At 32.5% G+C, this 24307-nt stretch overlaps 2 protein-coding genes across 6 annotated transcripts in view; one reads left to right on the top strand and one right to left on the bottom strand.

The window, feature by feature from the left end:
* The first annotated feature begins 3690 nt into the window (after positions 1-3690).
* On the top strand, positions 3691-11215 carry LOC126700629 (disease resistance protein Roq1-like). The gene is made up of 9 exons (XM_050398845.1): positions 3691-4169; positions 4891-5983; positions 6106-6399; positions 6534-7115; positions 8428-8665; positions 8774-8997; positions 9867-9894; positions 10712-10770; positions 11018-11215. The coding sequence occupies exons 1-9, from the start codon at positions 3691-3693 to the stop codon at positions 11213-11215; spliced, it is 3195 nt and encodes a 1064-aa protein (XP_050254802.1).
* Positions 11216-13812: 2597 nt separating this feature from the next.
* Positions 13813-24307, bottom strand: part of LOC126700258 (disease resistance protein Roq1-like) — a 36057-nt gene continuing 25562 nt past the window's right edge. For 2 of the 5 annotated variants that reach the window (XM_050398320.1, XM_050398321.1), the window contains 7 exons: positions 21675-22770; positions 21266-21559; positions 20288-21157; positions 19477-20207; positions 17559-18470; positions 17193-17467; positions 13813-14479 (listed from right to left, as the gene is read on the bottom strand). In XM_050398320.1, the coding sequence (XP_050254277.1) occupies positions 19539-20207; positions 20288-21157; positions 21266-21559; positions 21675-22770 (2929 nt within the window). In that variant the 3' untranslated portion in view covers positions 13813-14479; positions 17193-17467; positions 17559-18470; positions 19477-19538. The remainder of the gene's footprint in view (positions 14480-17192; positions 17468-17558; positions 18471-19476; positions 20208-20287; positions 21158-21265; positions 21560-21674; positions 22771-24307) is intronic. The other 3 variants (XM_050398319.1, XM_050398318.1, XM_050398322.1) reach the window with 2 other exon arrangements.

Raw genomic sequence — 24307 nt, 5'->3', positions numbered from 1 at the left:
AATAACGTTCTAGGTTGGATAACACTTCTAAACCATGAAAAATTATAGAAGTTAAATATTTATTTCTATTGTATTTTATTTTATTATGATCATTCATTTTTCTTAAATGTTATATTGTGAAGTGTCTATAATATACATATTGAGGGGGCTATGGCCCAAAGTAACAAGTTGGGCCTTAGGCCTGTCCGAGGGCGATGGCAAGTCCGAGGAGACAACGTGACTTAGATAATCTACGTTATAAGCCTTATCACGGGAGACAAAGAAAGAAGGTCTGAGGAGGAATTCCTCCTCGGACACTGAAAATCCGAAGCAAATGTATGTTTAAACTGCTGAAGTACACCCCCTAAACACGTGACAAGGAAGAAAACTCAAAATATTTAAGCAAAAGCTGCCACTGCCACATTAAATGCATTGCAGCTACTTTTTTGGCCGCATTAATGCGGAGAAGACCCCTGAATAGTGTGACCCTGGTTACCGCAACTCACAAAGGATTGAAAGAGGTGTCTGATGCGATGGGTGCTCAAGTGGGGGTTCAGATAATCAACAAGTGTAAAGCCCAGATGATCAGATATAGCCTATATAATGTAAAGAAGCCCTCATGAGAGAGGGGCAGAAAAAAAAAAAGGAGGAGAGAGTACTATAGCATGCAAAAGAACCCTAACATAGTGATCTGTATTCATAAACAAAATTCTAAGTCTCCTCGGCCTAAAGGTCCTTTGATCATAATAGTTCTGGTTCTTGTCTATGTGTTACTTAATCCCATGCAAGTCACTGCTCAATTCATCTAAACCTAGTTCTTTAACCCATGCTCTACAAAATTCATTGCATTGGACTTTTGGACCAAGACTCCATATGGTGCGGGCTTGGGCTCTAAACTTTGTCCCTACACATATTATTAACTCAATTTTCGATTTCTAAATTTTATTAAATCTTATTATCAACAGCTTCCTCATGCATTGCACAAGTTAATGACTAGTTATAATATTAAGCTTATCGCATCAATCGATTTGGAAAAAAAATTGTGGAAAATTTTACAGTTTTACACGACAGACTCGTTGTCAAGAAATTTCCTCTATTTATGGAAAGTGGGGGCCACCGGCACTTGAAATTTTCTCACCTACTTTTTTTTTTTTTTTTTTTTTTTTTGCTTAATATTACACGCAGAACCAAAAAGGTGCATGCTCACCTACTCTTTGAAAAAGCCAGTTAAGGTTTAAAATGAGATCTTCACTTGACTTGGACGCTTGGAGTTGGAGACATTCAAAGACGTGAAGTGGCACCTATGTCACCTGATGCACTGCTCATTGGATGTGGGTCTAAAACCAATGTGAGTACCATTACGGTTAATAGACATCCTTTAGAATATATATTACAATCTATTTTGTATATATTTATATATACAATATAAATTAAACTAGAGACATAGCATTTTGTCTCTTATTCTTTTCCACAAAAAACTAATAAATAAAACATTGCTTTCTTCTATCTAACTAATAAAATTTTGCATTATTTCTTTCAATATCATTTTTTTTATTTAATTTTATGCATTTTTGCTTAGTACTTTAACTAAAAAATAATGGTTTTTTTTTTTTTTTTTCTAAAACTCATCCAATAACTATTCTCGTGTATCGCATAGATTAGCGACTAATATACTATAAAACTGAAACATACCTTTGACTTTTTATTGACCTTTTAAAATTTTGACACGTTAACTTTGCAAGCATTACAAATTTACGCCTTATTATAATTTATTTTATTTTTTAATTACTCTTTTATTACTTATTTTTGATCCCGACTCCTCTTTATGCTCTTCAACAACTTCATAGCCACAAATACCACTCTGCGCAACTCAATGCTTCTTCTGTCGCCACCGGTGATAGTAGATATGGCAGTGGGAGAGATATTAATAGAGACTCGGAAAATGTTCACGGGATATTAATTGATACTGTCGAAGAGCGATTGAAAGAACAATGAAAGCTATAGCAATGACCTAGCTGTTGTTTCTTTCTAAGCAACTAGATCTATATGATTTAGGCACCGCAACTGTTGGAATTATTGTTAGGAAATCCAAAATTGTGATTTTGTCAGAGATTTCACAATCAGTAGAAGAAAAAATCAAACCCAAAATAATGATATTTACTTTTATGCAAGAGAGAGAGAAAGTGAGAGATAAGACAAACGGATTAACGGGTAAGAAGAATAGAGGATGTGGAAGTAGGTGAGGACCGTGGGGTAGAAGAGATATTAACGGATTGCCGTTTTGATTTTTCATTTGCCCACAACTTTTTTTGTTTTTGTTTTTTACTTTCTTTTATTTTGGTCTATGAAGACTGCTCTAAGCTTATATAAATATCTTATATATATAACACAAGATTTAAAATTTTCCTTTTAATTAATACTTTTAATTTATAGTTAAATATAGTGTGTATATATATATATACATATATTTTTTTTAATTTTTAAAAATTATAGTATTAGAAATTTTAGCTTTAATTATGAAACATTGTTCTTTTCTTTCATAAGTATGTTAAGAAATATATATATATATATATATTTGGAGATAGTTTCAACCTATCTAAAAAATTAAAAATATATATGTTAAGAAATAAAAAATGCTTTGTAGTTCTTAGAAATATATATTAGGTCAAATTTATCATTTTTCTTTTGTGCTTTTAATGATTCTTTACCGTATATAATTATTAAAATTTGCCCAAACCACCATGAAAATCAAATTGCAATTGTAGATGACGAAACAAAAAAATGACGGACTCAGCATCGACTCAAATTATAGAGGGGTAAAGTCATCAATGTATCTCTAGCCCAAGTTTTCTCCCCGAAAATCACCCTAGTTTGGAGAGATTGGGATTTGTGGGCTCGGGTGGAAAATCACCAACCCACTCTTCCTTCCTAACCAAACAGTGTAAAACACTTCATTTTCTTTTCTCCTTTTTCTCTCTAACCAAACGCATGTTTAGAGTTCCGTTAATGAGTATATTGGTTAAGGTAGAGCTTTTTATTGCAAAAGATCAACTTTTGGGGGGGGGGGGGGGAACAAGGGCCATTAGTTAAAAGATAATTTATTTTTTATTTTTAGCTACTTCTTAATACAAATACAATAGGACCCGCAAGTGAATGCCGTTAACATATTCCTTTATTTTATTTTCTTATTATTTGTAAATTACAAGTGTCATTATACTTTTCACCTAATACTTACAAGAAAAGTAAGTGTCAATTTAACTACAGTTGTGTCACACATTCCTAATTGAATATGATTTGGGTGTATTACTCTAGCATATTAGTCCCAATACAATGTGGATACATGTCTAAAATATGTCATGTGTTCACATCATGTTAAATCCAATGCACAATAGTACTGGAGCCAAGCCTTGTTCTTCCTATTTAACCATCAATTGCACGGTTCTTTACTGACACTACTGCAATTCTCCAAAATTTGTATAAGCTCTGACTTGTAACGAGCATCCTTCTCCAAAATCTGTAAGTTTTGATTTGTCATGCACATCCTTTTTTGCTATCTCTCTCCCCCTTAGTTTCAATTTTATTACTAAATTGTTTTGCTTTCTTTCCTCAACATCTAATTGAATGATTTTTTTTTTCATGCGTACATACCATTTCTTATCTATAATTCTATATTGTGATTCCAGATTTACTTTTTAACTTAGATTGGTTGTCATGGATACATCTTTCTCTTCTAGCCATCAGTGGAAATACCATGTCTTTTTAAGTTTCAAAGGTGAAGATACTCGTAAGAGTTTTACAGACCATTTATATGCTGCTTTGAAACAAAAGGGCATTTTCACATTCAAGGACGATGAAAAACTTGAGAGAGGAAAACTCATTTCACTTGAGCTTTCAAAAGCAATAGAAGAATCAATGTTTGCTATTGTCATTCTCTCAAAAAACTATGTATCATCAACATGGTGTTTGGATGAACTTGTAAAGATTGTGGAATGCAAAGAAAAGATGGGGCTTATAATTCTACCCATTTTTTATGATGTGGATCCATCTGATGTACGCAAACAGACAAAAATTTATGCACAAGCATTTGTTGAACATGAAAAAAGTTTCAAAGAGAACATGAAGAAGGTTCACAAGTGGAGAGCTACTTTGAGAGAAGTGGCCAATCTTTCTGGATGGACTTTACAAGATAGGTAATTTCAATAAGTAATATTATTTCATTGAATATATTGAAGAGAAAAATACATAAAGATCCCCTTGAACTTGGAGTCAAAATTAAACTGGCCCCTTGTTTCAGGTTAACATCTTTAAATAACATTATCTAAAATCAATTATCAACAATACAAAATTACAATCACATCATTTACTATTACAAATGACATTTGCAAACTTTAAGTATTGTACTTAGAGTTTACTTTTTCCCATCCTCTGTGTCTTTTGTCTATATTATCTCAACCAAAAAAAAAAACTCACACAATGCTTTTTAATTATTTTTCCCAAAAACTACCATGTGTCTTTCAGTTTCCAAAGTCCAAACACAATCATACTATATGTACTATGTGTATATTTGAAAGTGAACGTCTTTCAACTTATTATTCCCCATATGGGAAGGCCACTACAAGCTTGAGTCCTTTTTTGAACCAAAGCTATTAGCCATCAAAATTGTAGAATTGAATGTACGTCTACAACAGTAAATCATTACTCAGTTTCGAGTAATATGGAATTACTAGTTACTACTTACTACACTCGTGTAGGAAGTTTTGCATTTATCTAGTTCTCTACTTCTTTGTGCGGGATTTGCTAGAATTTGAGGGAAATTCATAACAAAACTTAACACTATATATATACACACACAGGGTGGGGGGTGTTAGGGATGATGCAATCACATTTGTTGATTGTCTCTCTTTTTTGCAGGCCTGAGTCAGAATTTATCCAAGATATTGTGGAAGTGATATTGCAAAAATTAAGTTATGCATTCCCAAGAGATACCAAAGATTTAGTAGGAACAGATTCTAGAGTGGAGGAATTGATGTCACTTTTAGCTATAGGATCGAACGATGTTCGCATTATAGGTGTTTGGGGGATGGGGGGGATTGGTAAGACAACTCTTGCTAGAGTTGTTTATCATATGGTTTTTAATGAATTTGAAGGTGGTAGTTTTATCACTAATATTAGGGAAGTATCTGAAAAATATGGTTTACTTCCTTCACAACAAAAACTTATTTGCGAAATTTTGATGGAGAGAAGTATCAATATACGGGATGTTGATGATGGAGTTCTTATGATCAAGAATAGGTTGTATCATAAAAGGATTCTTCTTGTTCTTGATGATGTAAATCAATTTGACCAATTAGAAAAGTTAGCCGGAGAGCATAATTGGTTTGGTTCAGGTAGTAGAGTTATCATCACAACACAAGATAAGCATTTGTTGATAAGACATAATGTAAATGGAATATATGAGGTTAAAGGATTGAATGATGATGATGCTCTTTATCTTTTTAGTTTGAAAGCTTTTAACAACAGTCATCCTATTGAGGATTATCTAAAGTTGTCTAAACAATTTGTAAATTATGCTAATGGTCTTCCTCTAGCAATTGGAGTTTTGGGCTCTTTTTTATTCAATAGAAGTAAGGAGGAGTGGGATAGTGCATTAGATAGACTCAAAGAATTTCCTGAAAGAAAAATTATCAAAGTACTTCAAACAAGTTTTGATGGACTTCAAGAAACAGAGAAGGAAATATTTCTACATATTGCATGTTTCTTTAATATGAAGGATAAAAACTATGTGGTAAAAATACTAGATTGTCTTGGCCTATATCCTTGCATTGGATTAAGGGTTCTCATTGAAAAGTCACTCTTAAAAGAATATGAAAATAAGCTTTGGATGCATGAACTACTACAAAAAATGGGTCAAGATATAGTTCGTCAAGATTGTCCTCAAGAGCCTGGAAAGCATAGCAAATTGTGGCTATATAAGGACATTCACCATGTGTTGATGACAAATACGGTAATAGATCATTTATTGAATTTAAGCATATAGCTTATCATATTATTTAACAAAGTTAGAGCTTGAACAGCTCTGTTATCATATATCTTGGAACTCACCCATCCCCTTTTCTTGATTATCAGGGATCAGAAGTAATTCAAGGCCTAGTCCTAGAGCTTCCTTGGTTGCCTAAATTTGGTGAATTCAAAAAAGCACATTGGAACCTTGAAGTCTTTTCAAAGATGTCTAATCTCAAATTGCTTATAATTCATGATGTTCACCTACTACATGGCCCCAAACATCTTTCTAATAGCTTAAGATTTCTTGATTGGAGTTTATATCCTTCAAAATCTTTGCCATCAAGTTTTCAGCCAAATGAACTTGTTGAACTTCACATGTGCCATAGCAAAATTGAAAGACTTTGGAAAGGAATAAAGGTACAATTGTTATTTAGATACTCTTTACATATATATGTGTGTGTGTGTGCGCGCACGTGTGTGTAATCAATAAATTCCCATTTCTGTAAAACCTAATATACTATTTCTAATTTATTGTATTTGGATTTTAACAGCATTTTGACAAGTTGAAGTACATCAAATTGAATGATTCTTTAAACCTTATTGCAACCCCTGACTTCACTGGAGTACCCAATCTAGAGAAATTGGTTGCTAAAGGTTGTATAAATTTACGAGAGGTTCACCCATCTATTATGGCTCATAAAAAGCTTACTCTTCTTAATCTTGAAGGCTGCAAAAACCTTAACAATCTTCCAAGCAAGTTTGAAATGGAGTGTCTTGAGAATCTTATTCTTTCTGATTGTTCAAAAATCAAGAGAATTCCAAAATTTGCTAGAAATATGGAACGCTTAACAAGACTTCACTTAGATGGCACTACTATTATGAAACTTCCCTCTTCAATTGAACATTTGACTAACCTTGCTTCATTGCATTTAAGAGATTGTAAAAATCTTGTATGTCTTCCTACCATAATTTGTAGCTTCAAGTCGCTTAAAGATATCAATGTGGCTGGATGCTTGAAACTTGACAATTTGCCACAGAGCCTATTGAATGTCGAAAGTCTAGAAGAGCTTAATGTGAGTGGGATTACTTTTAGAGAGCCGCCTTTCTCTATCATTCTTTTGAAAAATCTTAAGGTACTATCTCTTCAAGGATGCAAAGCGTCATTACCTAAACTCTGGAACAAGCTTTTCTCTTTTAATTTAATGCCAAGAAGAGCCCCAAATCCTGTGAGCATGTTATTGCCTTCCCTGTCATGTTTGCGTTTTTTAACAAGATTGGATATAAGTGATTGCAATCTTCAGACAATCCCTAATGATTGTGGCTGTTTATACTCTTTAGAAGATTTAAATCTAAGTGGAAATAATTTTGATTGTCTTCCTGAAAGCATCATTCAACTATCTAAGTTGAAGAATATTTTTTTGACGCATTGCACGAGGCTTCGTTCATTGCCACAACTTCCATCAAGCACTTCAGTTGTTGTTGCAGAAAATTGTACCTCATTGGAAACATTACCAAATAGATCAACACAAGACAAACTATACCCGCCATCTCTAATTCTCTCCAATTGCTTCAAATTGGCTGACATTCAACACCGAAGCAACGTGTTCTTTAGAATGCTCTCAGCAGATGCTCAGGTCTCTCTCTCTCTCTCTCTATATATATATATTATAAAGGGGAAATTATATAAAAGGCTAAGAGATTATACATTGTTTGTTTCATATTACGTACTAGGTTTTAATTTTATCAAATAAAGTCCTGAATATATGAAACTGTTTCAATTTGTTGCATATTTCCATATCTGTTATTCATATACCTTAATCTAGGCAATAATGCAGAATAGGAGAAAGGGGAAATTGTTGAAATTTATTTATTTTATCTAGGTAATCAATTTTGATTTTGTGGGAATCACTTTCTTACTACAAGCAAAGCTTTCGTTCTCTATTTTTTCAATTCAATGAATGCCAAATTGATTTATCAACAAACCATGGGTGAAATACAAAGTTTAAAAAATGATTTCCTACTTTTATCTGCGTTGTTGTTGTCCAAAATAACAAAAATTAATAATGAGATATGGACAAGACTTATATTGAACTGAGTTCATACATTTGGACTTTAATTGACAAAACTAAAAGGGTAAATTATATCATTCTCCTTTGAGGTTATTAAAATGACATTCTCCCATTTGATTGCATAAATGCAAAAATTAAATCCAAGTCCTCTCAATTCCATTTGTAAAAACCTAAAAAAGTTATATTTAAATATTTATACAAAGATTCAAACCTCAAAAGGTGAAGTGTGATTTGGTAAAACTTCAAGGGAAGGTGGTGTAATTTACCCATATTAAAAATATTGTATTTAATTAGAAACAAGTATAAAATTTAGGCCTTAAAGTTAAATTAGGTGTAACTTGCTAAATTCTAAACATCAAAAGCTTGTATGTTTCAGGGACTCTACAGTGCACCTAAAAATAAAAGACCTCGGGCTGCCTGTAGACTTCTTATTCCTGGAAGTGAAGTTTCAAAATGGTTTAACCATCAAAGTGTGGGGAATATAGTGAATGCACAGGTTACTCATTCAAAGGAGTGGATGGGAATGGCTGTGTGCTCTGTTTTGTCATTCCACGATCTTCATCCAAACAGTCTTTGTTGTTTTGATTGTTATATTGAAGTCAATAAACATGAAGGTGCAAGAGAGTCGGCTTATTTTGTAAATACTTTTGGTCATATTGACTCACTTCACCTTTGGATGCTCTATTTTCCCTCTCATTGTTTTTATGAGAATGTGAGAGCAGTATTGAGTCAAACTGATGAAAATGAATTGATTCAAACGGGGGTTAGAATTCCAAAGTCTCACAACCCTTGCTTTGAGGTTAAGAAATGTGGGTTTCGTATGGTATACAAGCAAGACATTGAAGATATCGGAGAAATGATGGGTCAAAGCTGCAACAGTAGCTGCATCCTTCATTATGAGGGTGTTGGTTTTACTCATGAATATGATCTTGACAATTCAACAGTGGTAAGAGAAGATAGCAAACTTAAGTGAAGCCGTGATGAATATGATGAGGCTAGACCTAGTGATGAAGGTTGCTATAATGATGTACCACACTCCAAGCGGATTCAAAGATAAAGCATGTATGGCTCACAGTAACATTAATTGCAATGATTCTAATGAAGGTGGTCTTGGACCGGTAAGTCATTGTCTTTCTTTCTGTCACAGGTTTTGTTAGTTGCTATACTTCTTTTAATTTTTCCATTTCCTTGCCATGCATATATGTACTTGTATTTTTGTTTTTCCAAATTTAACTTCAGATCCAGACGATAAATTCATTTGTTATTGGGCTTGAACCTCACATTGGCTCTTGTATTTATATACTTTATTTTGGGATAAGGTATTATGAAGAGATGTAATCCACTTTCTTCGCACAAGGGCTTGGAGGCTTGGATAAGATCATTCAACTGTGTTTTCTACATGCAACGAGCTAAAATTAATTAAAGACAAAAATATACTGATGGTACCTAAACTTTAGCACTTAAAACACTTTTTGTCCCTAAAGTTTGAAGTGATTGTTTTTTGTCCGTAATAAGCGTATAATAATGACTTTCTTCATGATTGATTCAATTATTTGTTTGGCCCTTCAAGAAAATGAAAATTGTGAAATGGACCGAATTGGACTGAATGGACTGAATTAGACTGAAGTGAATTGAATAAACCGAAATAGACTGAATGGACTGAATTGGACCGAAATGGACCTAAATTGATCTTTAAAAAGAAAAAAACATGGGGGTATTGAAGTTATATCTGTGCAAAAACATATAAGTTTGTGTGCATATTTTATGTGTTATCATGGTAGCTAGGTATAACCTGTGTGTGACGTGTGTCATCAGGTAGGGGTAGAGGTTGTTAAAAGGATAGGTAAGTTTCTGCTTGCCTTTGATTTGTGAATACTACTTTCACTATCACTTTGAGGTCCCTTGAAAGTAAGACCAACCTCTAATTTTTGAATTCTTATTTATGTCATCATCTTAAACAAAGTCTAAAAAGTTTTGACATTAATCAGTTAGGTTGAGCAGAGTTTCTATCATGCCTACATGTTCAAGTCTTTGAAGATGTAGGCATATGAAGTTATATATTTAAGAACCCATGTACTGCAAAGATCAATGGGTAAGAAAATTTGCATTATAATTAATTCTAAAATTTCATTAACCATATTGTTCCATAATAGCATGCATGAACTTACTAGATTTTTGATATATTCCATAGAAATTTAGTGGTGTCATATGAAATTTTTCGATGAAACAGAGAGAAGAAATCTTGATTTCAAAGTAAATCAAGAATCCTTCTAATTAAGTTGAGCAGAGGAATATATTGATATAGCATTGCTGCTACTGTTGAGGACCTAATTAATCTAAGTAAATTATACACAGCTTTGATTGTTGGGTAGTTTGTCAATGCAGCATCAGGTAAGACTTTCCAGAATTCATGAGCTTATTGGTAACGGCAATGAATTCTTACTGAAATGGTACTTCCTTCTTCCATAAGGATAGGTGAAAGGTAAACCTGTGATTCAAAACTAATTTCCATATATATTTTATTAATTAAAACAAAAAATAAACCATTCAAGCATCACTATATTTTTTACCTACACTTTTTAGGTGATTTGGTATCTCTTTTTGTTATTCTAATGTATATTGAAACTTGAAAGTTATGCTATGGCTACTTTTGGCCTCAGGTAAAACTTTTCCGACATTGGATCCCAGGGCAGGGGATGTGATGCTCATGTTGTTGAAGGTACCTAGCAAAATGTTATTGAAAGTGATGCCAAAGATATAAATAAAGAATTTGCTGTTGCTTCCAAGGCATTTGATGAAGGACCATGGCCAAAGATGACCACTTATGTAACTATTTCTTACTGTGCTTCTTATTTGTCACTTTAATTTGATGTAGAAAGAAAATGTTACTGTACAAATTTTAAGAGTGGTTTTTTTTTTTTTTTTTTTTTTTTTTTTAATTATTTTTAATTCTAATAAATATCCAGGAAAGACAAATGGCACTTTCGCAGTTTGCTAATTTGATTGAACAACACAACGATGAACTTCTTGAGCTTGGGACTTGGGACAACGTGAAGCCATACGACAAGGCTACTAATATTGAAGTGCCAATGGTGCCACGTCTAATGCGATACTTTGTTAACATATCCATTGATATAGTTCATTTTCTGCTTTATAAATTTTGAGTTTTCCTTACATTCTGTCTATTTTTGTGAGATTTCTAGGTAAGAAACTTTAGGGTGAGAGGATAAGGTCCATGATCTCAGTATATATTTTCTTTATTTGTAAGCAATTAATTCAAGTATTTGCAAGCAGAAGATTGAAGGAAAAAACAGGTTTACCTTGTTAGTAGTAGCAATCTCTTATGTATATATATTTTTTTGTTTTTGTTTTTGAATTGGACATTATCTTCAGTGAACTACTTAGAAAATTACACGTTTGGGAGGATTATGCTGGAAACAATATGTAAATCATTTTGTATTTTTGTAATGGCTAACCTTCCGTGCATCTCACGTATTTGTGACTGGTAGTATTATAAAACCTTGATATTCTACAAAACCGTGGTCTACTTTATTAATGATATAGCCTATTGTATTCTAAGTTCTAACATGTCTTGGTCGTATTACATCAAACACAGAAACATAATTCAATCAAAAGAAATACAAAGAAAAACAACAAGGGCGACAATTGCATTGGGTATATGAGCCTAAAAAAAACGAAAACAAAAAAACAAAAAGCACACTCACCTTTGGTAGAAACGACACTACTTGCGAATACTTGATTAGCCACCTACCATGAGTGAGATACCGAAGAGTGAAAAACCACTAGTGATTGCAAATATGGGAGAAACAAAGAACATGACTTCAAATAATATAGAATTGAGATTCATGTGGCCAACCCAATCTAATCTATCGAGTATCCATAGCAAACCTCAAATTTTGGGACTTAGGCTGTATTGTTGTTGTTGTTGTTTGTTGTTGTTGTTGTTGTTGTTGTTGAGTGTAAATATGGAGCAATTGATTGAAGCTGATATACTCAACAAAGCAAGGATTATGGTCGTTGATTTGCATTAACTTGTTGCCAAAATAAATGGAGCTTTCATAAGTATTTGGTGCAATAACATAACTTTAAAAAGTCCTAAACTCAAATGATCGATATATATGTGGTTGTATTCCACTTTATACTCCACCAATTGCAACTTGCCACATGTTTAAATTGTTTCCATTTTAAACTTTAACTATTTTATAGTAGAAAAAAATTTATTCTGGGCAAGTTGTGATTGATGGAACAAACACAAAAAATGAGATGTTTGTGGCTGATTGCATTGAATTTCCTGGTACTTCCTCCCTAATTCAATTGTAATGAAACAGTTCAGCAAAAAATTTAGGGATTTTTTTTTTAATGAAAAATATGTTCAAGGTGATAGGGTAGTGAAATGGAAGTGGCATAGTAACATCTTGTAAACAATTTTGTGGACAAAGAAGATTTCTTTCTCATCATAGCCTACTTTCTCTGACAAAAAGGTTACTACAGCCAGAGAAAGTAGATAGAAATAAATAAAAAACAACCAACAAAACTTGTAAATTGTAATAAATAGAAAGACAATGACTTACATGTATCTAAAAGCAAAATGATTGTTACTACCAGTAACAGACACATTCATTAGTATCCTTGCATTCTCAATTACCTTGGGCCACAAATTCTTTTATCTTTCAATCCTCTTTGAGTGTGGCACATCTTAAGAGCTGCCTTCACCTCTAGGTTCAGCCCCACTGCAATCATCACGATTTCACTTAATTTTGTTGCTACCTTCTGTTGCTAATGTTGAATTGTCAAAATCATATTGAGCATCCAAACCCTCATAAGGAGTGATGCAAGTGCTATTGCTGTGTTGAGCCAACATTTCTCTGATATCTTTCATGTCTTGCTCATATAATAAATGAAACCCAAATTTCTAAGCATCAAAGCCTGGGTTGCAAAAATCGATGTATATATGGCATCAAATTTCCTTGTACCTTGTTCCCAATATAAGTTTATCAAAACTTCTTAACTAAAATTTGTAATGGCAATGACTTTTTGACCAAAACCTCACGTATAATGAATGTCTTGTAAACAATCTTGTGGACAAGGAAGATTCATTTGTATCATGGATTACTTTCTCTAGGGAAAAAAAAAATCAAGGTTACCACAGGCCGAAGAGGAAGCTACAGAGTCTATGGAAAAAGGGCTGCACTTAACATAAATTCTAACAGCTAAATTCGAAAAAAAAAAAAAAAAAAAAAAAAAAACGAAGAAGTATATATATGCCCAATAGGAAGCTACAGAGTCAATGTAACGATGACTTACCAGTCCCAGGCCACCTTCATTACAATCCTTTCAAACAGAAATACCATAATCAGAGTTAATATAATTAGAGTAACGTCCATTATATATCTTTCAATCCTCATTGAGTGTGGTACATCATTGAAATCTATGTATCAAATTCAAGGGGCTGCACTAAATGCAAATGCTGGTGCTAATTCATCAACAACAACAGAGGCCTTAAGAATGGAGTAAACAAAGCTGACAACGACGTTACATTCTTGAGTATTGAATACTCATCATCAGCCGAACAGGCATGCATGCCTAGGCAGTACTGTTTTTATTATATTCAAGCCTGGCTTGAGCCTTGACCCACATGACAAATTAATCATTTATAGCATACATGGTACATTAATGACCAAGCATGTTCAATATCTAACAAGCATGTAAACACTGCAGTACATGTTCCACGTCTCCAAGGTAATCAATAGAAACAGAGTGAGCAATTCATTTCAATAGAAACAGATGTACAATCAGTCCAAAACACTACCAAACAATCCAACATCAATATAGAAACAGCCTACACCATAAACATTACAAAATGAAATTTCCTTATCTGTTAGATAACAGAAACAAGGACCATTAACTACTACTATTCTCCTGTTTAGAACAGAATTGCAGTAACTGTTACATTCAACTCTGTTCTTCACTTCCCACATGATCATTTTGACCATGCCTCTTCATGAGGTAGTCTTCCTTAATGAATACTAGCATTCCTCTGAAACCAAATATGATACACAGCAGACCAAAATGCCAGTCCAGACACAAATGGATTACTCATCATAGAGCATAATCTCAAGCCAACTGAACTTTGGATTTTTTATTATGCACCAGCTCATTATGGTTCACCATATCCTCATCGAGAAAGAACAATCACAAATTAAGTGATCCTACTTTGAATTCTCTTTTTACAAAGAACACACTGAGCATCAAGATTAGCACAGCACTACAATATTCAATCTTTTGTTAACAATCTGTTGTGAACCGTTAGCCGGCCTATAAACACATGCTTTGGAATTACTTTGGGAAACCAGATGATCTTAACCATTTAACTTTGGGCCATTTCTTCCTTGTACAGTTTCATGCACCTGCAAAATAATATTTCACTGTTTTCTCAGTAATCCAAATTAGCAAATCTTCTCTTCCAATCTCAACCAGACTAAGCTTACTCTGTACGTTAAACAAGCAATCTTGGGACATATAACAAAGAAAGTGCTTCCAGCAATGCCAAAGCTGTCTAGTAAAAGCTGCAAGTACCATCTAAATGCACCAGATTTTGTGGCAATTAGAAGCTACTATAACGTACAAAGTCATTGTGAAAGCCTCAAGAATCCTTCAAAATGGATGAACCTGCCATCATCTGAATGAGAGTTTCTAATTTATTTATTTTTGTATTTATTTGTTTAATGATTTGTTATAGCAAATCTACTAAAAGCTAAAACGTAGTGTTTAATGTTGCTGTTTTCACGTTGTGCCACATCAGCTGTCATGTCATTCTTTTTAAAAAAAATATATTTTGTCCTACAATTTTAAAATGGTTTTTACAATTTTCAGCCCTATAAATGCAGCCCACTACTTATTTATTTACTTCCACTATCACCCTATAATAAATCTGTATAATTAATCCAGTCCACCTCTTATTTATTTAGTTTCACTATCAAGTTCAACCCAAAGCCTTTTTAGTTCAGTTTTAGGGTTTTCTGTGAGCCTTTTCAGCTTAAAGGAAAAAAAAAAAATGTTGAAGCCTTTCAAGCTTTAGTTTTTTTTATTTTTTTATTTTTTATTTTTTCAATTTTCTTATAATTGTTCTTAACATTTATTTTTTTTAATATTTACACTTCTCCAACCTTTCTCTCTCCCTTACCATTTCATCTCCCTACTACTTCTTCAATCTTTCTCCCTCTTTTACCTTTTCATCTCCCCACTACCCTCTACATTAATATCATTCTTCCTCTTTCCCTTCATCTTCCTTTATTTTTGTCTCTTCTTATTCGCACCCTCTTACTATAAATTTGTCACTATCTTTTCTATTTTATGCATAGTTTTCCCTCACAAAAAAAAAAAAAAAAAAGGTTCCCCCCCTCTCTCTCTCTCTCTCTCTCTCTCTCTCTCTCTCTCTCTAACTTTTTTGGTGGATTTTTTTTTATTTTTCTTGCATCTTTACTTTAGATTGATAATTTTTTTATATTCTTTAAAACTCTATTTTGGGTTAATGCGATTTAGTTTTGTTTTTTAAATTATTGTTGTTGTTTTTTTTTTTTTTGGTTAAATGTTATCCTATTGCGTTCTAAAGAATTAAATATAGCATATAAAAATATAATATTATTCTATTACATAGCATGATTTGGATAATTCGGTATTTATTCTATTAAATAGCATAATTTTTTATAGTGCTTAATTTAGATATTAAACTATGAGACTTTACTAATTTTTGTTTATTTTCTAATCCTTTGTGGTGGACAAAGTACTCTTAATAGTTGTATTAGAAGTACTCTATAATGCCATTTATTTAAAGAAAAGCAAAGTTTAGCCAAACAAAAATAATCAGATAGGTGACAAATTTTAACTTTTGCAATTTTATTTTTATTATTATTATTTTATAACAACGCATGTATAGAAATTTAATTATTACATTTTGCTAATAACTGTTTATTTGATAATATATTTTGGGCGGCCAAAATTATAATTTTTACGAAGAAAATAACCTTAATAGATTATCAAAAACAAAATTTTATCCTAATATCGGTTCAATTAATCATTGTTAAGTTTTATTAAATTTTTTTTAGTTTACATTTTTTTGGTGTTTTGGATTGTTCCTATATTACATTTATGATTGTTCCTATAATAAACAAAAATATAATTACGAAATACATTACTCATTATTAGATTAGTTTAAATTGTAATTTTTTTTTTAATAAAACTACCATAAAAACAATTATCACGCGCAATGTGCGGGTTCGTGGCTAGTAGATATAAAATGCAGTGGGGCAGTTATACATTTGGATTAAAAATGTAGCAGGACCAATTTTTTTAGGCAATATAGCATTTGTCTTTGCATTTTTCAAAGATTCCAAACTAACCTAAATTAATCCGAATGCTTAAACAATTAGAAAAATTAAATGAAATACAGAAAAACGTGAAGGAATATAAAGATAAAAAATTATGGAGAAAAGTCCAAATAAAATACGTGGAAGAAATCCAACCAATATTCACAGAAAAACCAAAAACTGAAAAAAATGGGCCTGTTTACAAATTACAAATCAATTTGCACACAAGCTAAGCAGAAAAAAAGATACAATTTCAACCAAGAAAAAACCATTTCATAAAAAGAAGAAACTAAACCCAACTGAGAACACTTAAATAAATAAGCCAAATTTCATTTTAAAAAATTGCAATGGAGCTCATTCATGAGCACCTTGTAGGCAATCTGTCAAGAACAGAATTGCATGATTTAAGCCAATCAATTCAAACCAAAACTTACATATATTGTTAGAATATGTTAAAACAGAAGTTGTTTTACTTGCTACGTCCTTATTATGTAAAATTGTATGCTACAATGAATCCAATGAATGGCATAAATAGGAATACATTATGTTCATTATGGAAAACATAAAATCATGGTAGCTAGAAAACCATGGACCATGGTAAAATCTATTGATGATATAGTGTATTATATTTTCACATATATGTCTTGATCGCATTACATCAAACACAGTTACACAGAAATATCATTCTAATAAAAAAAGGGACAACAATGGTGCATTCTGGTATGAGACTAATAAAAGAAAAACATTTATGTACCTTTCAGAGACAATACTGAATGCAACTGCTTTAGGAGTCGCTGACTGTGGGTGAGAGAGTGAAGAGTGAGAAACCACAGGTGAGTGCAGATGTTGAGTGACTGAGGCTGACATACTCAACAAAGAAAAGATTAGCTCAAAAATTCTGACATCAGAGAAGAACAGAAAGGGAGAGAGAAAGATATAGAGAGAGAGAGAGAGAGAGAGAGAGGGGTATGCTTTGTTACCGTTGGTGGAGAAAGTCAAAGAAAGAGGACTACAGAGACTAAATCAGGGCTGCAATAAAAACAGTTTCTGAATTTAAAATTAAAAAAATATAAAATACGAGTATAAAATACTTGTAATAGAAAGAAACATAGTGACTTACTAGTCCTGAACCACCTTAATTAGAATCCCTGCAATCAGAGTTACCAAAGTCAGAGCTACCTTGAGCCATACATTCTTTGTATATATTTGAATCCTCCTTGAGTGTGGTACATCATTAGAGCTGCATTCACCACTAGGTCCAGCCCTATTGTATTCATCACGGTTTTTCTCATTTTGCTACTTTCTGTTGAATTGTCAAAATCATGTCGAGCATCAACATCTACACCCTCTTGATGATTACAAGGTGTAGCTATTGCATGAGATCTCAATACCTCAAAAGGATGCAGCTACTGTTGCTGGATTGAGCCATCATTTCTCTGATCTCTTCAATGTCTCGCTTGTATACCATACGAAACCCACATTTCTTACACTCAGTGTGGGCTTACAATCAAATTCAACCTCCGTATGAATGATTCCATTCTCATCCAGTTGACTAAAGTCTGCTATCTCATTCTCAGAAACACATTCAGGGTGAATATAAAGCAGCTAAAGGTGATCTGATTCAGTCTGAACAAATTTATGATTTAAGAATCCGAAACATCTGGAATTTCTAGGGTTATTGACAGAGATATAACAACCCTTCATTATATCTTCTTGAGATAATGGAGTGAAAAAAAAGCACACACAACCATTCCAATCCACTTATTACAAGAATGAGTGACGTGTATTCACTGTAGTCCCTGCGATCTAATGGTTAAACCATCAAGAAACAATCACAAAATAAGCGAACCGTACTTTTAATTCTTCGTTTACAAACAACACACTGAGCATCAAGATTAGTATATCACTAAAACATTCAATCTTTTGTAGACAATCTGTTGCGAACCCTTAGCCAACCAATAAACACATGATTTGGAATTACTTTGGGAAACCAGATGATGATCTTCACCATTTCTTATACAGTTCCATGCACCTGCACAAGAATATTTTGATGTTCTCTCAATAATTCAAATTAGCCTATATTCACTTTCAATCTCAACCAGACTAAGCTTACTTTGGATGTTAAACAAGCAATCTGGGGACATATAACAAAAACAAGTGCCCCCAGTGATACAAAGAGCTGTCCAGTAAAAACTTCAGGTACCTTCTAATTGCATCAGATTTTTTGGCAATTAGTAGCCACTATAACATACAAAAAACAAATAATGTAAAAGCCTCCAGCATGTCAGCCATAACTGAAATATAGATTCTCATTTTTTATGTGTTGATCGGTTTAATGATTTTATATAGTAATAAACTGCAGCAAGGCAGTTACTCGTTCTAATTCAAATTGCAGCAGCACCAAAGATAAAATCAGGACTTTTTAAATAAATAAAAAAAGTAAAACAGCCCATGTCTTTGCAATTATTTAACCCCATTAGTCCAAGATTCAAAACTAACCCAAATTAAGCCAAGCATTTAAGCAATTACAAAATAAAAAATAACAATAATTGAAATCCAACAAAACAAGAAGGGATAAAAAGATGAAAAATCAAGGAGAAAAGTCCAAATAAAATAAAAGTAGAAGAAACCCAACAAATTTCAAAGCAAAACCAAAAGTGGAAGAAAATGGGTCCTTTTCCAAATTGATTCACACCCAAGCTGAGTATTTAAAAAAAAAAAAAAAAAAAAAAAAAAAAAAAAAAAAACACAGAGAACTCAACAGAGAAGCTCAAGTGAGTAAGCCAAAATATCTTCAGAACCACCTTGTAGGTAATCTGTCAAGAATACAATTTCTTGAGTTAAGCCTATCAATTCCAAATCTCACTTACATATATTGTTAGAATATGTAAAATAGAAGTTTTAGAATTGAGACTAAAAAGGAAGCTACATAGTCTATGCAACATTAACTTAACGTAATTCCTTTCAATCAGAGTTACCAAAAAAAAAAAAAAAAAAGGTATATAGGAAGTTACGGAGTTTATATAACGATGACTTACTGGTACTAGGCCAACTTCATTAGAATTGTTGCAATCAGAGTTAGCATGAGCCCATCCATTCTCTATCTTTCAATCCTCTTTGAGTGTGGGACATTGTTAGAGCTGCCTTCTCCACTAGCTCCAGCCCCTTCATATTCATCACGGCTTCGCTTAATTTTGATTCCTTCAGTTGAGTTGTCAAAATCATGACAATCATGAGCCGATATCATTTCTTTGATATCTTCGATGTCTTGTTCATATAGTAGACGAAACCCACATTTCTTAAACTTAATACCTGGGTTGAAATCCCATTGAAATTTAACCTCCATCTGTATGAATCCATTCTCATCACTTTGGCTCAATACTACTCTCTCATTCTCATTAAACATTTGAGAGGGTATATAGGACATCCAAAGGTGAAGTGATTTACTCCCATCCAGTCTAGCGCAAATGCCTAAATTAAAGTATGAACCTTCATGTTTATTGATTAGAATGTGACATCTCAAAAAATCCGGAAGTTCAGAAGCATAAGAATAGGGGCATGAAAAAACAACACAAAGAGCTATTCCAATCCACTTATTACTTGAACGAGAAGGCACTTGTATATTCACATTTTTGTTCGGATGAGTAACTTGTGCATTAACTACATTCCCCGCACTCTGATGTTTAAACCATTTCGGAATTTCACTTCCTGGAAAAACAACATTAAAGGCAGCACAGCTACCCAATATTGCAGATTGCTTGCAGATTTCCTGAAACATACAAACCATGATGTTTAGAATTGACATATATATATATATATATACACACAGAGAAAGAGAGAGAGAGAGACCTGATGAAATGCTAGTAGCATTCTCAAAACATTAAATAACATGTTATTAGCCAATTTGAAGCAATCGAAGAACAAAAGATGTGTTTGGGCGAAATCCTGTGGTTCAATTCCATTTGGAAATGTTTCCAATGAGGTACAACCATCTGCTTCAATCCAATCAGTCGTTGATGGCAATTGTGGCAATGAACGAAGTCTTGTGCAATTGCGTAAATGAATTTCCGACAAATCAGATAGTTGCACAATACTTTCAGGAAGGCAACTAAAGTGATTTTCGTTTAGATTCAAGTACCTTATTAAAGATAAGTTTCCAATATCATTAGGGATTGATTGAAGATTACAGTCCCTCAAGTCCAATGTCGTTAAAGGACACATACCCAAAACTAAAAGGCGAGGCAATAACAAGCTCACAGGATTTTGGCTTCTTCTTGGCAATAAATTTAAGGGAAAAAGCTTATTCCATAGTTTAGATGGTGGACCTTTACATCCACGAAATGATAGTTCTTGAAGATTAGTCATACGTTCAATTGAAGAGGGAAGTTTAGTAATAGCAGTGCCATCTAAGTGAAGTTTTGATAAGCATTCCATATTTCCCATAAATTCTGGAATTCTCTCGATTTTTGAACAGCCAGAAAGAATAAGAGTCTCAAGAGACACCATTTCAAACTTGCTTGGAAGACTTCTAAGGCTTTTGCAGTTTTCTAGATCAAGAAGAGTAAGCCATTTAAGAACCATAATAGATGGGTGAACCTCACATAAATTTATACAACCTTTAAAAACCAATTTCTCAAGATTGGGAACTCCAGTGAAGTCAGGGGTTGCAACGAGATTTAAAGAACCTTTCAAGTTGATGAACTTTAACTTGTTCAAGTACTGTTCAAGTACAAAATATATAGTAGAAGAGTTAGATTTAACAAACCTTATAATTAATTGAAAATTAAAAACAAAATTGTATCAGTAGTACTTAAATAACAATCTTACCTTTGCCCCTTTCCAAAGCCGTTCAATTTTGCTATGCAACAAGTGAAGTTCAACAAGCTCAACTGGTTGAAAATCTGATGGCAAAGACTTTGAAGGATACTTACTCCAATCAAGAAGTCTTAATTTATTAGGAAGATGCTTGGGGCCATGCAAAAGTTGAACACCATGAATTATAAGCAATTTAAGGTTAGGCATCTTTGAAAAGGCTTCTAGGTTCCAATATCTTCTTTCATATTCACGTAGTTTTTCAACTTTTGAACGCTCTAAGACTAGGCCTTGATTTTCTCTTGTTCCCTGATAATCAAGAAAAAGGGATAGGTGAATTGCACGATACTAGAGTTATTCAAATTGTAATTGTGTTGAATAACATTATAAGGCACATGCTTAAGTTCTACAAATGATCACTTACCGAATTTTTCACCAATACATTGTGAATGTCATTGTATATCCATAATCTGCTCCACCTCCCCGGTTCTTGAGGATGCTCTTTACGAACTATGCTTTGACCCATTGTTTGTAATAGTTCATGCATCTTGTATTTAGTTTGAAATTCTTTTAAAAGTGACCTTTCAATGAGGACCCTTAAACCAAATCTAGGGTCAAAGCCAAGATTATCTAGTATTTTTTCCACATAATAGTTTTCCTTCATATTAAAGAAACATGCAATATGTAGAAAGATTTCCTTTTCCGTTTCATTAAGTCCATCAAAACTTATTTGAAGTATTTTCATAACATCTTTATCAGGAAATTCGTTGAGCCTATTTAATGCACTTTCCCATTCTTTCTTACTTCTATTGAACAAAAAAGAACCCAAAACCTCAATAGCTAATGGAAGGCCGTTAGCATAATTTACAAACTGTTTAGACAACTTTAGATAACCATTGGTAGGACAATCGCTCATAAAAGCTTTCAACCTAAAAAGATGAAAAGCATCATCATTATTCAATACTTTAACCTCATATATTCTAAATATGTTATGTCTTCTCAACAAAGACTCATCTCTAGTTGTGATAATAACTCTACTACCTGGACCAAACCAATTAAGCTTCCCAGCTAATTTTTGTAATTGGTTCAATTGATTTACATCATCAAGAACAAGAAGAATCCTTTTATTGCACATGATACGCTTGATCAAAAGAACTCCTTTATCAACATCTTGAATATTCATACTTCTCTCCATCAAAATTTCACAAATAAGTTTTTGTTGTAATGAAAGTAAACCATGTTTTTCAGATTCTTCTCTAATATTAGTGATAAAACTACCACCGTCAAAATAATTAAAAATCTTATGATAGACAAATCTAGCAAGAGTTGTCTTACCAATTCCTCCCATCCCCCAAACCCCTATGATGCGAACATCGTTTAATTGTATAGCCAAAAGTGACATCAATTCCTTTACTCGAGAATCTATTCCTACTAAATCACTAGTATCTGATCTTGGGAATTTGTAACTTAATTTGATAAATATCTCTTCCACAATATCTTGGATAAATTCTGTCTCATTCCTGCAATGAAGACAATCAAGCAATGCAATTGAATCAACCATATTACCCTTCACATCCGAAAAGAAAGCATATATTTAGTGTTAAACTTAATTTGTGCAATATCTCTACCACAATATCTTGGATAAATTTTGACTCATGCCTACAAAGAAGAGAGGCAATCAAGAAATGCAATTGATCACCCATATTACCCTACACCTCCCAAAAGAAAGCATATATTTAGTGTTAAGTTTCAATGTAAATTACCCTCAAATTCTAGCAAATCTCACATTGAGAAGAAGAAAACTAAGTACATTCAATAACTCAAACACAAGAACATTAATTACAAAATTCAAATAACTGAGAATAAAGAAATGAGTTACTGTTGGAGTCACATATAAACAATTCTATTAAGTATAGTTGAAGTTAGGATTTTAGTTTCGGGGTAAGAATAAGACATAGTTTGACACAATATTGATTCAAAATTTTTTAATTAATATAAATATTAAAATAAATTAAATTCTTAATATCTTAATTGTCATAAATAAATAAATAAAAACTTAAAAAAATTATTTTTCACATAAAACATAATTTAATCATACATTGTAATTTCTATTAAAGCATAGTATTAATTAAATATAATATCAAAAATCAATATATATTTATCGACATAATAACTTATAAAGAGAAATCTAGACAAATAATTTAACCGTGTAAGAGTACCTATTAATTATCAAGAAATTCTATATGTGCTTTTGCTTATTTTAAGAATGTGTAAAATAATTCATCTTTATTTTCTCTAGTTTAAGTCCCTAACTTTCATTTTCAATTATTGAAATTATGTGCATGAACTCCTAAACAAGGTTCTACAGTATTACAATTTTTTTTAAAGGAACAAAAAAATAGGATAACTTTTATTTTTATTTTTGTAATTGATAGTTCATCCACATCACGTACCACATCAGTTTTTTTTTTTTTTTTTAATTAATGAAATGGATGTCCCATTATGATTATAGAAGTGTAACCTTTAAAATATTATGAAAGAGAAATACAAGTGCAAATTTTTTTTTTCAAATGTTATTTGAATCCTAAAATAAAAATTTTATAACAATTTGTTGGGGTTGGCTAATATGAAGGAGTAATTTTTAAATCCACTACAAATTGTTGGAAGAGGATTCTCTTCTTTTTAGAACTTTTTTTTTGGCTGGGACAGGGGAGCAGAAACTTGACTGATATAAAGGGTAAAACATTTTTTTGGAGTCCCATTTGGGGAATAATAAGGCGGAGGAAAGATTTTTCTCGGTGAAATAATCACACATATATATTGTTTGTCATGTGCAAATATTCTTATGTATTGTTTCTATGAATATTGCACATTTGCTATTCTCGAATGACAACAAAATAGTATCAAATTGGTCGAGACAAGCCTCTACAAGATTGGCCTCAGCTGTATAAAGTTATTTATCTTACTCATATTAAGCTTCATTAAGGTGAAGCTATCAAAGTAGAGAAGTGTCAGGTCCATAACATTTTCACAACAAATCATAGGTGGTAAATTGTT

The sequence above is a fragment of the Quercus robur genome, chromosome 9 (genome assembly GCF_932294415.1).
Source record: "Quercus robur chromosome 9, dhQueRobu3.1, whole genome shotgun sequence".
Taxonomy (NCBI): domain Eukaryota; kingdom Viridiplantae; phylum Streptophyta; class Magnoliopsida; order Fagales; family Fagaceae; genus Quercus; species Quercus robur.
Note: the sequence above shows the minus strand (reverse complement) of the source record. Positions and strands in the feature narration are given on the sequence as shown.